At 38.6% G+C, this 17,689-nt stretch overlaps 1 protein-coding gene across 2 annotated transcripts in view; it reads left to right on the forward strand.

The window, feature by feature from the left end:
- The window catches only part of ift80 (intraflagellar transport 80 homolog (Chlamydomonas)), a 288,715-nt gene that overhangs the window by 49,851 nt on the left and 221,175 nt on the right, over positions 1-17,689 (forward strand). For both annotated transcript variants that reach the window (XM_063045849.1, XM_063045850.1), the window contains exons 5-6: positions 1,921-1,989; positions 8,273-8,382. In XM_063045849.1, coding sequence (XP_062901919.1) covers positions 1,921-1,989; positions 8,273-8,382 — 179 coding nt within the window. The remainder of the gene's footprint in view (positions 1-1,920; positions 1,990-8,272; positions 8,383-17,689) is intronic.

A 17,689-nucleotide genomic window follows, 5' to 3' on the forward strand; every position in this document is an offset into this window, starting at 1 on the left:
GCACTAGAACCCGTACAAGGCTTGTAGACATCAGGAAGGTTGCTGGCATTGTTGGCATAGAGCTCTCATTGGGTTGCATGCATATACAGGATGTGACACTGTAAGTGCTTTTACAGGCAAAGGGAAGACAAGTGCCCTAAAACTTCTGACCAGCAACAGAGAAACTCAGGACACATTCTTAGAGTTGGGTCAGGAATGGGACCTCTCCCCAGAACTGATGGACAAACTGGAGGCATTTACATGTCTCCTATATGCCCCAAAAGCATCAACCACCAAGATCAATAAGCTCAGGTATCACCTTTTCTGTGCCAAAAAAGGTGAAATCGAAAGTCATCAACTCCCACCATCCAAGGACTGCTAAACAAAACATGCACAGCGAGCCAACTACCAGGCTGCTATATGGAGAAGATGTTTGGAGAAGGACCCACAAGTGCTAAGCTGTGTTGGCAGAGGATGGAAGATGGAGAGAGAAGAGGAAGGTGAACATTTGGTGGTGCACTGGATGAAAGGCCAGCCAGCACCCGATGCTGTCCTGGATCTACTGGCCTGTAATTGTCCAAAAAAATGTTCACTCCCAAGATGTATGTGTGTTGCAAATGGCCTCCGGTGTACTGACATGTGTAGACTGGCAGACTGTGAGAACCAGGCATCCACCTCGGAGAGTGCGGAAAGTTCAGATGAAGATGTGGAAGACGTGGAAGACTTGGAAAATTATTATGATTATTAATAAGTTATGAAAGTATGGAAAACAAAGTATGGAAAGCAGTCTTTGATTAAATATATTCATTTTACAACCAAATGGGGCCTAGGTTGTGGCCGTGTGGAACCCCGCATTTGGATTATTGTACTGTAATTCTATATGCTATGGCAAAAGCTTAAGATTGTTTTGAATTCATACAACAATATGGAAAATATGACATTGATAAAACTCCAGAAGTCTCTCCAAATGAGGTTTTTTACCTTTGGGGGTGAGAGGGGGGGATAACATTTTCTGCTGTACTGATGTTAATATGGAATATATACAAAAAGTGATTACTTATTTGAAGTAATAAAGCTACCACTGGTGCAATGCTATCACATATTTTCTAACTCCAGAGATGTGTCCCTTGCCAAAAATCACTATTAGCTTTATTCCCCTCAGATGGTACCGACCAACCCTACTGGTTCACGGACTATTAATATCACTGAATCAAACTGGTGTGGTCACCTTCACTGAGTAATTTCGGTGTACATTTTATGTGCAAGTGTATTTCAATGCAGCAGTTCTTTTGGATATTAGTACACCACATTGTATATACACTAAAACTGTAAGATCCTAAAGAATCCAGCATGAAATTGGATGATAATATTTAATGTAATTTCCTCAATACCTTAAATAACCTATGTTTTATTACTTGTGTGTAGTGGGGGAACTTACTTAAGGCAAATGGACTCCCTGGCCCCAATTAAAAAGATTGGCTGGTTTCACTGAACTGAAGGGAATATCTGGAGGAAATATCTGAAAATCACAACAGCCTGGCTTCAAACTAGTTTGCATTTTTTTGCATTTCTTGCAGGAAGACCTATGAAACCCAGTAAAGGTTTGTTTGCTAATTTAAGGTTTCATATTTGGAATGATTTTTATGCTTCCAGTTCCTGAATTTTAAAAAATTCATCTACTTTTAACTCATCCTATTCGTGCAGTGATCTCCAAGAAACCCTCCTTTTCTAGCTGCTGTACTAACAAAGTATTGATTTTGAACCTTAACATGTTTCTGATGGCTTAAGTGACTTGAAGTAATTGGGCAATATGCCTTGCATATCTACCAGTTGAAAGCAAAGCCAGCCTAGATTATAAAGGCATGACTTGTAAGTAAGAAATAAAGACTTCCATAATTACTTTAAGCTTTGCATCTGATGCATACTGCTTGTATTCTACAGTTGGTGAAGATGGGCAAATTAAGATTTGGTCCAAAACTGGAATGCTAAGATCAACCATGATACAACAAGGTAAAAGTTTTGAATTGTTGAAATCCTTGTGGCATATGTTGTACAGTCATGTACATGAAATAAGTGCAGTATAAATATCCATGGCAGTTACCCTAGCATTGAAAACTGCATAATCAAATGCTCCATGGTAAGTGTGAAATTAATGAACTATGAATAGCAAAGCTTCTCTCACGGGGGTGGGGGGGAGGGAATGGAATAAAGCATGCATCACAGTTCTGAAGAGGTGATTTTCCCCTTTTAAAGTTTCCTGGAGCAGTAGTTCACAGGTAATATTCTTTGTGATTGAATACTACGTCCCCTGAAAACTAATCAATAAGCTCCAAAGTCTCAATTCCTCCTTCCGCAATTTGATCGACTGTTTCCTTACTTGCAGACTCCAGTCAGTTTGGATCAGTAACAACATCTCCTCCACAATCTCCATCAGCACAGGTGCACCTCAAGGCTGTGTGCTTAGCCCCCTGCTCTACTCGCTTTACACTTATGACTGGGTGGCTAAGCACATCAACAGTGCCATATTCAATTTTGCTGAGGACGCCAGTGTCATAGGCCAATTCAAATGTAATGAATTCAATTCTTTGTTCCCATAAATGAGTATCACAACCAGGGATTTTGATCAATTTTACTGAGAATTTTTATTGGTGAATCACTCTCCTTCTTTTTCCCCATAGCAGAGCCCAGAAAACGGTAAATTGTAAAGCATGAAAATCTAAACATGCAGAAACTGAAATATCAGCACTTCAAAAGTATTCATCCCCCCTTTGCTGAGTATTTCGCTGAATCACCTCTTGGAGCTGTTCTAGCTGATATTCTTTTTGAATAAGTCTCTTTTAGCTTTGCACATCATGATGCAGCAAGATTTGCCCATTCCTCCTTGCAAAGTTGCTCAAGCTATCCCGGATTAGAAGGGGAAGGACAGTGGGCAGCGTTCTTGAGGTCCTTCAAAAAATATTTGATTGGGTTAAGGCCATGACTGGGCCACTCAAGGATATCAATTTTCTTCATTTGAAGTCATTCCATGGTTGTTCTGGCAGTGTGTTTTGGGTCATTGTCCTGCTGAAAGATTAGCTTCCTCCCCAGTTTAAGCTTTCTGGCAGAGGCTAGTGGGTTTTTATCCAGAATCTCTCTGTATTTAGCAGCATTCATCTTCCCATTAATTCTAACCAGATCTCCAGCCCCTGCTGTGGAAAAGGGTCCCGGTACATAATGCTACCTCTACCATACTTTACATTGAGGATTGTCTTACCAGGCTGATGTGCAGCTTTGATGTGGCTGATTTATGCTACAAATAACAAAATAATTCCACTTTAGTCTCATCTTCCGCAAGACCTCTTCCACATCTTTACAGCATCTTCTAAGTAACACTTTGCAAAGTCTTTGTGATTAAGGATATGCTTTTTTTTAGCTAGGGCTTTTTCCTTGCCACTCTTCCATAAGTACCCTATTTGTGCAATGCCTTGGAGGTTGCGGAGCCATGAACTTCATCTCCAGTTGCAGGCACTGACTTCTACAGTTCACTCAGAGTGACCATTGGCATCATAGTAGCCTCTCTTAAAAGTGCCATTCTTCTTTGGTGACTAAGTTTGGAGGGGCAGCCTGACCTAGACAATGTGGCTGTGGTTTCATAATTTTTCTGCTTTTTCACGATGGACTGCACTGAGCTTCGAGGTACGTTCAGTGCCTTTAAGATGGACTTGTACCCTTCCCCAGATTTTGTGCTTCTCTTTTATCTTTTCCCTGTCTTGCCATGAATGTTCTTTTGTCTTCATTTTCATTTGGTCTGTTGAAAATCTACCATACTGTTGGACCTTACAGAGAGGGCAAAATTCAAGCAATCCTTCAGTTTTCAACATCAAGAAATTGAGTGAATTGTTAAGGTAATGCAGTATATTGCACCTGAGGAAAGTTAGCATAGTATTTACAAAAGGGATGAATTCTTTTTTAGCTTCACAATTTTGGTTTTAATTTTTTAGTAAATTGCAGACGGGTTTTGGAATTTTTCTTTTGATTTGACACGATGCAAAATGTTTTGTAGAATAGCTCAGAAATCCTACTTCAATTATATTTTAAATTTGGAAAATGAGACAGTAAAATGTGAAAATTGTTGTGGGGGCTGAACACTTTTTTGAGGCTCTGTAAAGGAGGGAGATTGAAAATCTGGCTGAGTGATGCCACAGCAACAACCTCTTAGTCCATGTCAGCAAGACCAAAGAGCTGATTATTGCTACATGAGAAGGAAACTGGAGGTCCATAAATCAGTCCTCATTGTGAGATCAGAGGTGGTGATGGTTAGTAACTTTAAATTCTTCAGTGTTATCATTTCAAAGAACCTGTCCTGGGTCCAGCACTTAAGTGCAATTATGAAGAAAGCATGACCGTTCCTCTATTTCCTTAGAAGTTGGTGAAGATTCAGCATGGCAGTCTAAAACTTTGAAAACTTCTATAGTTGTGTGGTGGCGAGTATATTGACTGGCTGTGTCACAGCCTGGCATGGAAACACCAATTACCTTGAATGGCAAATCCTATAAAAAGTAATGGGTACGTTGACCCAGTCCATCATGGGTAGAGCCCTCCTCACCATTGAGTGCATCTTCACAGAGCGTTGTCGCAGGAAAGCAGCATCCATCGTCAGGGAACCCCACATGTTCTCTTCTTGCTATTGCCATGAGGAAGAAGGTGCAGAAGCCTCAGGACTCACACCACCAGGTTCAGGAACAGTTATTATCCCTCAACCAGAGGAGAAAACTTCACTCAACTTCAATTGCCTCATCATTGAAATGATCCTACAACATATGGACTCACTTTCAAGGGATCCCCATCTCATGATCTTGATAATTATTCTCTATTATTATTATCTTTTGTATTTGCACAATTTGTCTTTTGCACACTGGTTGTCTGCTCTGTTGGTACTGTTTTTCATTGATTCTGTTATGGTTACTGGATTTATTGAGAATGCCTGCAAGAAAATGAATCTCGGTGAAAATATGGTGCCATATATGTACTTCGATAATAGCTTTACTATGAACTTTGAACTTATTAAACTGATGAAAATATCTAATGTCTTCTTTCAAATGCTTCAGATTTTTAGATTTGTACAAGAGCAGAAAGAAATGAAACTTGATGACACCATAGTCTCTTCAAATCCTGTTTTACCATTCAATGCTATGTGTGTTTCTGGCCTCACATCTGTTGTTCTGCCTGTTTCATTATCCTTGACATTCTTGTTGAATAAACTCAATGATTCATCCTGCACAGCTCCATGAGTTTGGGAATTGCTGAGGTTCAGCAGAAGTTCTTTATATCTTTGTCTTAAATGAGTAATTCCTTTTACTCATGGGGCCTCTAGTTCTAGATTGCCCTGTGAATGGACAAGTCCTCTTAACATCCTTCTTCAGCATCATATTTGATTTAACAGGATCACATTTCATCATTCTAAACTGTGATTTACAGTCTAAGCTGTACAACCTTTTCACACAAGGCAATCCCCTCACCCAAGGAATCAATATAATGAGTCTTCTCTAAACTATAGGCATCCGTTAGTCTCGTGAGACCATGGATTTGCGCCTTGGAAGGTTTCCAGGGCGCAAGCCTGAGCAAGATTGTATGGAAGACTGGCAGTTCCCCATGCTGCAAGTCTCCCCTCTCCATGCCACCGATGTTGTCCAAGGGAAGGGCATTAGGGCCCATACAGCCTGGCACTGGTGTCGTCACAGAGCAATGTGTGGTTAAGTGCCTTGCTCAAGGACACAACACACTGCCTCAGCCAAGGCTCAAATTAGTGACCTTCAGATCACTAGACGAATGCCTTAACCACTTGGCCATATGCCAACACTCTCTAAATTATATCTTTAAAAGAAGGTGACCAAAACTGCATAGTGCATCCAGCTATGGTGTCACCAACACTTGGTTGAATTTTAGCAGAACTTGCCTGTTGTAATAAAGTATTCCATCTGGGATCCAAATAACTTTTGTGATCTGCAAGCTAATAGTTTGTGTTTGGTGCAGGAGGTCAGCCAGAATGTCGATTCAGCTGCATTACTTAATCTTTCATTTCTATGATATTCAACTTCCACATATTTTTAACCAGAGTGAAGATAATCTTGTGGTTCCCCATATTTTGCTTCGTCTACCAAGTATTTATTAATTTGCATAACCTATTAGATGGGTTTATATAATTTAGTTGCAAATATAACTTTAGGCTTTTAAAATTGGCTGTTTTTCAATCAAGCCACTCTATTTTAGAGAATGATATTTTCTACATTCCATTTTCATTGGATGCATGCTATAATCAGCAATTTTTGTACCTCTGGAACCATTTGCACTCCAGAAGGTGGAAGATATAGCCAGGGGTTGGATGGTGGTTGAGAATTAATAATGCTGGGTGTGAGAGAGAGAGAAATGTGTTGTCAGTCACAGAAGCTCAGAATGATTATAGCACAGAAGTGGGTTACTCATCCCACTGTGTATGTTCCGGTTCCATGAAAGAGCAGTCAAACTAGTCTGATTCTTCTACTATTTCCCCACAGTCCCGCAGATTGTTTTCTTTCCAATATTTAACCAGCTGTTTTTTGAATGCTACAATTGAATCTGCTTTCACTACAAACCCCAGCCTTGCATTCCAGTCACCAAACACTTGGTGCATCTCAAAACACAAAGTAAATCCTTGTGTCACATCTGTTTGTTCTGCCATCGTATTCATAGTATAACCCTGCTGTTAGCTCCCTTCAATGGGAATACAATTTCCCTTTATATACTTATAATTTTACAATGAGATCTGATAGATGCATTTAATCTTTGTTTCAGGAAGAACAAGCTCAGCTGCACCACTCTGTCCATTTAACTGAAGTCATTCATTTATTCCTGAAATCATTTGTGTAAATCTCTTCACACTCCCAAAATCTTTCATATTGCTCCTAAATGATCATGCTCAAATTTGGACAGAATGCAAGCCTGTATTTATAAAGGTTCATCAAGATGACTTTGTTTTTCTACTGTCTCTCTTTTAAAAGCTGAGGATCCTGCATGTTTTATTAAATATCAATCTGCTTGACCAGGTTAAATGAAAAATGCACATATACTGCAAGATATCTCTTTTAGAATGTGTCCTCATTTGTACTGTCTTTTCAAAGTTCAAAGTAAATTTGTTATCACCATATACCACCCTGAAGTTTGTTTTCTTGCAGGCATACTCAGTAAATCCAAGAACCATAATAGAATCAAGGAAAGACTATACCTAATAGGACAGACAAAAAACAATAATAAAATATGACATTTTACATATGGTATTAAATATTATCTGCCACCTATTTACTTATTCTGATAGTCTTGCTATATCTCCTTGAAGCTTATTACTATTTTGGTCATCTGCAAATTTGGAAATTATCTCTTGTACATTCAGATATAAGATGTTTGTTGGAGAAGGTGTTGCTTGATGTTTTATGAATTTCCTTTTAATATATGTATATGAAACTTAAATCCTCCAACTACTAAGTTTTATTCATGGCTCTCTGCTCCATCACTTTGAAAAAGTGAATTTCTTTTCACATTTTAGATCCTTAGCACAGGGAAATCAGTTTATTGACTTAATCTAATTCCCCGCTATCTCTACCTTAACTTCAACTGAAGGTATCTTTGTGTATGGGAAGAGTAAACAAAGAAGGATAATACTGAGGAGTTTGTGGGCCAGGCAGTATTTTTGTCCAATGATTTCTGTATGATTTCTGTACTTCTGTTCCAATTATTATTCATGATTTGTATCAAGTGGCTTCTGTAGACCTCTTATAGTGCTCATTCAATTTTTAGAGATTGTAATTTACAATCAGTCCATACAGACAACCTTAGAATATTGAGTTGAATAAACTTTTATGATCTGCTCTTTTTCTCTTCTCTTCTATTTTTTATTTGTAAATTAAACCTGTTCTTGAAATCTCTTAATGACTTGCATGCCTTTGCTGTTGCAGACATAGGAATTTGGCTTTAGTGAACTGCCTAAGGAGAGAAGGATTCCATGAGCCATTCTTGTTGAAAGTTATGATCTTAACCTAAAATTAAAAAGTCAGCTCTTAATTATGCTAGAGAAGTTTGCCAATATTATTTATTTAGTTTTAGCATAAAGAATAGATATTTGGCCGAGTTGCTTTAGAGTATGAGCTTGTAAGGCACTCCAACTAAACTCAAAATTAATGCAGTGGCTGTGTGTGTGTGTGTGTGTGTGTGTGTGTGTGTATGTGTGTGTGCGCGCGCGCACGTACGTGTTTGTAAAGATTATGCTTCAATATTCACACAGGTACACCCGTGTACTCCGTAGCATGGGGGCCAAATTCTGACAAAATTCTCTATACTTCGGGGAGACAACTGATCATTAAACCTCTTCAGCCAAGTGCCAAAGTCCTGCAGGTATGTGCAGAGTCTGAAAACATTGCCTGCTATTAATAACGTTATCTACTTTGCTACCTAATTAACTCGACTCTCCAGTTCTGTATATTGTGTGTATTTATTGATCAAATTTTGAAGGGGTATATTATTAGCTTAAGGTTACTGCAACATTTTCTACATTAAGGAAAATAAAATCGGGTTTTTTTTTAGGAAGTGAATATAAAACTGTTCCATAATAGAAACCATTCATTAGAAATATAATGAGAATGTATTAAAAGCAATGGCTGTTTAAACCTTGTGTCTATGATTAATTATATAGACTCCCTACTGAGCATAATGTAAACAAAGCTGCTTTCATATCTTGCTATGTATTAGGAACTGGGCATGGTCAGTACATTGTCTTAAAGAAGATATATTGGAAAAACAAAGCATAACAGCATAACTTGAGAGTCTTTAATTTACTTCAATTTCTGGCACAGATTGGTGCAAAATATAATACTGTGCTTGCTGTACACATCAGCTCATTCAATCAAGAAGGAAAGTATACTTCTAATTAAGATGTAGATAATTAAGTAATCACATTTGGTCAGTGATGTTTAATGGTCAAGTTTTCTTGTACACTATATAAATTTATCTCAGACAACTTGGTGCATGAATGTTTGTAATTGTACCTTCAATAAATGTGGTTGGAATAATTTAAAATATTTGGAATATTTTACTACTTCGTTTTGCATTTAAGTTGCATTGGTTAGAAATTATTTTGATATATTGTTTTGTCATGCATTTTTTTTTGTTCCATGGCTTCACTGTCATTATTCTTGCTATTTCAAAGCACTAAAAAGTGAGGCAACAAGTGATTGACTGTGAATTAGCCTAATCCTTGGTAATATGTGATATTCAGCCATATTTTGAAAATAAAATAAAGTTTGATTGCATATAATTAAACACTGATGGCCTGTTCTGTACATAATGCTTATCTTCACCAAACCTGGGGGATGTGTACTGTATTGATGCTGATTTCCTTTACTTCATGGGAAATTTCATATTAGAAAATGATTGCATTTTACATTATTAAAATGCTTCCAGCAAATAACATCTTCTTGTCAGTGTCCATCTACTAATGTAAGAAGTATATATATATATATCAGCATTTATTAATTAAGAGTTGTTTTGCACACATACAATGAAATAACAGCAATGGGAGTGCCACTGTATTGCAAAGATTTACATTATGAAAATAAGTGCCCTCTCAAAGTTTCAAAAGAAATTTACAGAACAACCTGGATTAACTAAAACTGCATCATTTTATTCATTATCTTGAGTGATTTTTAAATTTCTTTCAGAGAAATTATGTTAAAATTGTTGTATTTTTTAAAATTCTTTATTTTTTTTTGCTCAGCATAACAAAACTTTCAATTTCCAGATACACTTACATTTACATTTACATTTCTTCCCTTCACAGATATTAGGCATCAGAACACTTACATCAAAATATAGGCATCACCACAACATTCTATATAAAAGCATTTATTAGTATAGCAGACAGGTTTACATCTATATACTGCAGAAAAGGTTGCCAGGTTTTATGAAAACTATTTGTTTTTGAGTGTACCATACATGTCAAAAAGTCCAAAGGAATGTATTCCATGATTAATTTACGCCAACCAAAAAGTCCGGGACCTTATCAGATATCCAACAAAGTAAAATGTTCTTACTTTCACAAAAAGTCAAGATGTTAAAAAGTTTTTTCTGATGTGCATTAATAATATGTCTGCTGGGTAAGCCGAAGAGAAACGACATTGAGTCCAGTTCAAGCTCCATCTTCAGAATCTTTTTTCCATTTCACCCAAAGTATCACTCCAGTATGCCTGAAGTTTGGGACAAGTCCAAAAACAGTGATTGAAAGTTCCATTATTTACTTTACATTTAGAACACTTTGGAGAAACCCCATCTTAAATTTCGAGAGACGATCTGGAGTCAGATGGGCTCCATGCAGAATTTTGAGTTGCAGTGCTTTACAGGTTTCCTCCGCCATCCGAAGGTAGAGCGTTCCTATGAAACGGTTTGTAAGCCGAAATGTCGTAAAGCAAAGAAGCAATTACCATTTATTTATATGGGAAAATTTTGTGAGTGTTCGCAGACCCAAAAATAACCTACCAAATCATGCCAAATAACACATAACACCTAAAACAACAGTAACATATAGTAAAAGCAGGAATGATATGATAAATACACAGCCTATATAAAGTAGAAATACTACTCTACAACGATTGCCTGCACAGATCTCCGTAGCGAAAATCTCACGCAAGTGCTCTCGGCAGAAAATCTCACGCAAGCGCTGTTGGCATAAATGCGCTCTCCAGTAATCTTTAAACTATGAAGCTGCCAAATCTACCAAATAACACATAAAAATACACAGCCTATATAAAGTAGAAATAATGTATGTACAGTGTAGTATCACTTACCGGAATTGGGAAAACAGCGCCGAGCACACTGATGATGGTGTATTAGACTGAGTCGTCGCAGGTTGGGTGGTGCAGTGGCCCGCACCCTCCGGGCCGCCGACCCGATACATTGCCGTGGAGAATGTAGCGGTATCTGGGAGGCACACAGCACATCTTTAAGAAAAAAGCGGAAATAAACATGCTAATTAATTAGGTGCTGCCCGGCATGTAAATGTCGGCGCAGATCAGAGGTGATTGCCGATTGCATCGCCTCTGATCTGGGCCGACAATTAAGTGCTAGGCGGCACCTAATTAATTAGCATGTTTATTTCGGCTTTTTTCTTAAAGATGTGCTGTGTGCCTCCTGGCTACCGCTGCATTTTCCGGAAATCGATACAGTATCTGTCCGGGGCCCAGGGGTTGGGGTGGTGGGACACAAGGGTGTTATCTCATCCTCCATCAGGGCAGGCAGCTCATCTTCTCCTATGACTGCCCGCCTCGATGTCGAAGGTCGAGGTTCGTCGTCTGCTGTGGCTGATGTGGAAGGCTTGCTTGACCGCTGAGCCTCGCGCATTTTTCTATCATATAGTTGTTTGTAAGCACTCAAACCATCCTGCAGTTATCCCCTAAATCGACGTACCCTTTCAAAATTAAAGTCGTACTTTATCATTGCAGCGAAAATCTCACACAGTTGCTTCACTTTCACTACTGCATTCGGTTTCGATTGTTATCCTTTCCTCTTCCAATTGCATCAGCTCTTCATCTATCAGTTCTTGGTCATGGGATGCCAAAACCTCTTCAACATCATCTTCGTCAACTTCCACAAGCCAAACTCACTTTGTCCTTGCTTTGTTCACCATGATCAAAACTCTTAATTATCTCTAGTTTTACGCTAAGTGTAACACCCTTATGAGCTCTTTCAGGCTTTTCCGACACCTTAGAACTCATCTTGCAAACGGCTGCTCACAGGCACATTTTAAAGCAATGCCGTTACGAATCCGGGGACAGCGGATGCTTGGGGCACGCGCTGCCTTTCTTTGTAACAGTGAAAACACCTTCTGAAAGCGAAAACAGGGTACTAATATAGGTCTTTCATAACAGTGAGGTTTCGTAAAGCGAACTTTCGAAAAGCGGGGGACACCTGTAGTTCTATTACAAACTGAAATTTTCTTTGCATTATCACAGATGTCTTCCCATGTTTCAGCTGTAATTTCTACTCCCAGCTCTTCCTCCCAGACCCTTCCCAGCTGCTCAGCCTCTGCACAAGAATATTCCCTCAGGATGCTGTAAAAAGTACTAATAGAGACTTCACCCTTAGAATGAAACACCCTGTTTTCTATGTCAGAGCTATAGAAATCAGTTAACAATGATTTTTTTCTGTATATAATCTCTTATCTGAAAGAAACGATGAAGATCCTTGTTGGGTATGTTAAATTTCTGTACTATTTGACTAAAAGACATCATCGTTCCTTTATCAAACAAATCTCCTAGATGGAAAATATCCTTAGAAATCCAAAGTTTAACCAGAATCCATCATGCCAGGCTGAAAATCTGGACTGCCGGTTATTAGAGTGAAGGGTGATATTTTCGCTGTGTTGCCCTCAATTTGTCGCACCGCCCTCCAAGCCCTGACAATTAATTGTTATTGGATTGCGAAGATATTCCTTATCTAGTTTCATCTTATTAAAAAAAAGCAAATTAATAAGAGGGCATTTTACTTGTGAAGCTTCAATGTCTAGCCAAATTGAGGAGGGGTCCCTGCAAACCCAGTCAACCACATAAGATAAAAAGAAACTTAATTGATATTTTTTGATGTCTGGAAAATCCAGGCCCCTAGACTACTGGGAAGCTGTAACTTAGACATTTTAATACAGGATCTTTTTTTGTTCCAGGTGAAAGAAACAAACCAGCCATTTACTTTTTTTGTGTATTTGTTGGGTAAAAATGACTGGAATCATTCGTATTGGGTAGAGCAGACAAGGAAGAATGTTCATTTTGAGCAAGGATATTCGGCCAAGCCAAGAAATGGGAAGAGTGCTCCATCGCTCAAGATCCTGTTTGATTTTGTCAAATAACTGTGTAAGGTTAGCTTTGAACAATTGATCAAACGTAGGTGTGATAAATATGCCCAAGTAAACAAAACATGTCTGTGACCATTTAAAGGGGAAAACACCCTGAGTGTCAGGGTACCTGCTGCAGATTCCCCAGAGGCATAGCCTCTGATTTAGTAAAGTTGATTTTATAACCTGAAAAGGCACTAAATGAATTGATGCATTGTATAAGATGGTGCACTGATATAGCAGGGTTTTGATAAGAAAATTAGAACATCATCCACATATAATGTAATTTTATGGGAGCTTAGTCCTATGTCTGGAGCAGATATTTTGGGGTCTCGCCGAATAGCCTCAGCCAATGTCTGGATCATGAGTGTGAAAAGTAGTGGTGATAAAGGGCAGCCCTGCCGGCTGCCCCTCAGAATACTAAAATTATCCGACCTAATACCGTTAGTGAGAATCGCAGCCAAAGGGTCATTATAAAGAAACTTCACCCACTTTATAAAATTATTGCCCAAACCAAATCGTTTGAAAGTGAAAAAAAGATATGGTCGTTTAACACGATCAAAGGCCTTTTCTGCATCTAAGGAAATCACCAAGTCGTCCACTGCCTGTTGCTGACATGCCTGAATCACATTAAGTAATCTTTTACAAAAACTGTTTGATCCTCTTTTATGATAAAAGGTAACACAGTTTCAAATCGCAACGCTAAGGTTTTAGATAAGATTTTAAAGTCAATATTTAACAATGAAATAGGCCTGTAGGAGGCACAATCTTCAGGGCTATTTCCTTTCTTAAGAATTAGGGAGATATTAGCTTCTCTCAGTGATGGTGGGAAGAGACCACAATTAAATGCATGATTGAATATGTTTAGCATAGACTCTGATAATAATGTGAACTCTTTACAGAATTCAATAGTGAGTCCATCAGGACCAGGGGCCTTCCCACTTTGGAGCTGTCTCACAGCTTCCTGTATCTCATGTATAGATAACAGAGCGTTAAGGAGGGACTCTTGTTCGGAAGAAATGCCTAGGAGATCTAAATTCCTGAAAAAGGACTCCATCCTAGATTGTCCATCATTACATTGCTCAGATTGATACGGTTTAGAATAAAAATTCTTAAACACAACATTTATCATTTTAGAATTACTAGTGAGGGCTCCTGTCCCATCCCTAATTGAAGCAATAGTCTGAGAGGCATTTTTCTTTCAAGCTAAATAAGCCAAATACCCACCTGGCTTCTCACCATGTTCAAACAATTGTTGTTTAGCAAATGTCAATTTTCTTTTGGCTGCTTGTGTAAGTAAAGGGTTTAGTGTACAGTGTAGGGGTGTGATATTCTGTAACTTGGATGCAGAAGGCTTATTAGTATAATCCTTTTCAGCTGCCACAAGCCTTGTTTCCACTAGGCACTGCTGTTCCTCAGCTTGTTGCTTCTTACTAGCAGAGTAGGAGATAATTAATCCCCTTGCATAGGCCTTAGTGGTTTTCCAGAGCATCGATGGACTGCTAGCTGATTTGGAATTAATAGATAGGAAAGTTTTGAATTCGAAAGTAAAGTAGTCTATAAATTTATTATCATTTAGAATAAAAAGATTCAGCCTCCAATATCTAGATCGTGCTGAATTATCTTCGGGCTTAATATTTAAATATACTGCTGCCTGTTCAGAAATAGCGATATTTCCAATTGTGCAGGATACGACTAAATCTAGGAGCATTTGGGGGGTTAGAAAAAAGTCTATTCTGGTGTAACACTTGTGTGGATTAGAAAAAAATGTGAAGTCTTTTTCTGAGGGATGTAACAACCTCCAGACATCCACAAGTCCTAGTTCTCCACATAAGCCCATGATTTGTTTGGACTGTGAGGAGAGCAATGGGGGACCACTAGGCACTCTGTCCATCTGTGGGTCCATGAGACAATTAAAATTCCCACTTACAATAATGCTTTGTATTGAAAAGCTTGTAAGTTTGGAAAAAGCATTTGTTAGGAATTTGAGAGGATGAGCCAGAGGGCAGTAAATATTGAGAACACCATATTCCTCTCCATATATTGAAGCCTTAACAATCCCAAATCTCCGAAACTTATCCTTAATGCAGTCTAATAACTTAAAAGGTAAGTTCTTCTTAATTAAAATGGCCACCCCCTACTCCTGGTATTAAAAGATGAAAAATAGACTTGATTAAATCCATTGTGTTGCAGTTTTAGATGTTCTTTATCATTCAAATGAGTCTCCTGCAATAAGGCTATGTCCACCTTTTCCTTTTTCAAGTTTAGTAGGATTTTCTTTCTCTTGATTGGTGAGTGGCTCCCCTCAATGTTCCAAGTGCACAGTTTTAATATATTACTGGTCATAACCCTTTGTAACAATCATGTGACTCCGGAGGAGGAGAAACCAGACTTAAGATCAACTGAGCAGCAATAAGTAAATTTTAAAAAACCACAAAAAAAAAACAAAGTGCCAACAGCGCTGAACAAGAGGACTTACTGCACACTTAAAGGGGATATCTGAACCTTCCAGCACCCCATATTCTGCCCCACTGCCAATATAGCATTTAACATAGTCAAAAATGAAAACAAGCCATAATTTATCAATCCACCGATTTGTGACCGTCATGTTTAAACTTCAGGCTGGAGCAGCACCGCTAATTTAAACAAATAATGAAACTGTATTAATCAAAACAAACACGTTACCCATCCTATAAGATATCTTGCTGTTGAGTAATGAAAAGGTAAAATAAAGTGACCATTGAGCATGTAATCTTCCATAACCAGGGCTACACAATATACTGTATACGTTCTTTAGCCCAACGTGTCCACAAAAGTTTTAGCTTTGCCAGGAGAATCAAGTATCTTCATGGTCCCGTTGTAGGTGATTTTCAGCGCCACTGGGTATAGCACAAAGTACTGGATTCCAGATTCTCTTAGCCGCTTCTTTACCTGGTCGAATTCCTGAGCTTCTGAATAACAGCTGCAGAAGAATCTTGAAGAAACATAAGCCTAGATCCCTCATATATTAAAGCCTGGGCATCAGTCCGCGGCACCTTGAAGCCTCCATCACGCTTTGCTTATCACCGAAATGATGGAACTGCACGAGGATGGGTCGAGGGCGTTGGCCTGGGCCCGGTTTTGGCATCAGTGTACGGTGAACTCTTTCCACTTCAATCCGTCCAGCCTTGGTTTCCAAATCAAGGAAATCAGGCAGCCAGCCTTCAAAAAACTTCACCAGTTGGCTGCCCTCTGTACCTTCAGGTAGACTGATGATTCATATATTCTTTCTCCTACCTCTGTTCTCAAGGTCATTGATATAGTCAGACAGGCTTTGAACTTGCTTTTCTAGCGCCCGGATGCGGCTTTGGGCCTGATCAGTTACAGTTTCTACCGCGGAGACTGGGCCCTCAGCTTTGGTCGTTCTTATATCAAGATTTTTAAGCTCCAATGTGTCGTTTTGGAGTGCTAGAGAGAGTGGAGCCAGCTTCTCGTCCATCATTTTGGATATGTTCTCCGTAACTTCCTGAATTACTTGATGAAAAGCAGGGTCCAACATGTTAGCATAGCTAGCAGTAGCTAGCTCCTCAGCCCCGGCCGAGCGCTCTGTGCAGCTCATCTTGGCCGCCTTTTTAGTACCTTTCGATGGCATGGTGTTGAAGCAGCTCAAAAAAAAATACTCATCAATGTTCACGTCACTAAATCTGACAAGGGCATTTTTTAAAACAAGTTGAAACGGATAGGTTTATATGTGAAATTATCAGTGTTGCGGTGCTGAGCTCAGCAAGGCAGACTTTTCACTGCGCCACCATCTTGAAAACTGTTAAAATTGTTTGAATATTGATTTTTCTTTTCTCCAGGGCATATTGAGTGCAAAACAATAACTTTTATGACCAAATATGTGCTCCCCAGATTTGCTAGGTTTAGTAGCACATTATTACCAGCATAGGATTTTGTCAAAGTCAGGTTGAGAAGTTGAGACTGGCAAAGGAAGAGTTGGCATCAGACCATGTGAAAATATGGTGAATGTTGGCAGTGGAAGCAAAATTATTGAGATATTTTGGTTTGTTTCAAGAGTAAAAAACTTGTACATGATAGCAGTCTAGAAAAAGAAGGGAATAGACCTGAATGGTACATAATCTTGCCCTTTCCCTCATACTTCACATGGCTATCCTTCTACCCCACTGGTCTTCATCTTTAACAGATAATTATTTACCTTCTCTAGTGATTGCCACATGATGCATTGATCAACTACTTTCTTCCCTCTCTTTAAGATACTGAAGAGCTTAATCAATCTGCTCTTGGGTTACTCTTCAGTCACCATAAATATTCAACACCTAATACAACTTCAGAAGATGTTCTTTAAGCTCTATTCTTAAGCTCATAATAATAGTGCAAGATTATAAATTAATATTGAATTTTGGACCTTCACAATATACCCTTTTGGAGGAGATGAGTAAATCATTCTCGGTTCACAACTCCAATGCTGAGCTTTCGCATTGTCATTTCTACCCTGTGTTTGATTCTTAATCAGATTCTGTCCTGTTCTCCTACATTTGTCCAAAGAAACTCAGACTAACTCTAAAATCTGTCATTGTATTTGAACTTGTGAATTCATAAAGGAAGTAATTATCTAAAACATTTATGCTTCACTATTCTTTTAACTTCATCAGATTTCTTTCACAGTGAACAGACACTGTTCATTATTAAGGAGAAATTAAAATTATTGGTTCTAGCAGAAAACAAACTATAGGCTGCTCCACTTGCAAGATATCGCTACAGTAAATGAATTTTTTACCATGCCAAGAAAAACTTGGTCATCAATTTATTTGTTCACTGCTGCCT

The sequence above is a fragment of the Mobula hypostoma genome, chromosome 4, assembly GCF_963921235.1.
Source record: "Mobula hypostoma chromosome 4, sMobHyp1.1, whole genome shotgun sequence".
Taxonomy (NCBI): Eukaryota; Metazoa; Chordata; class Chondrichthyes; order Myliobatiformes; family Myliobatidae; genus Mobula; species Mobula hypostoma.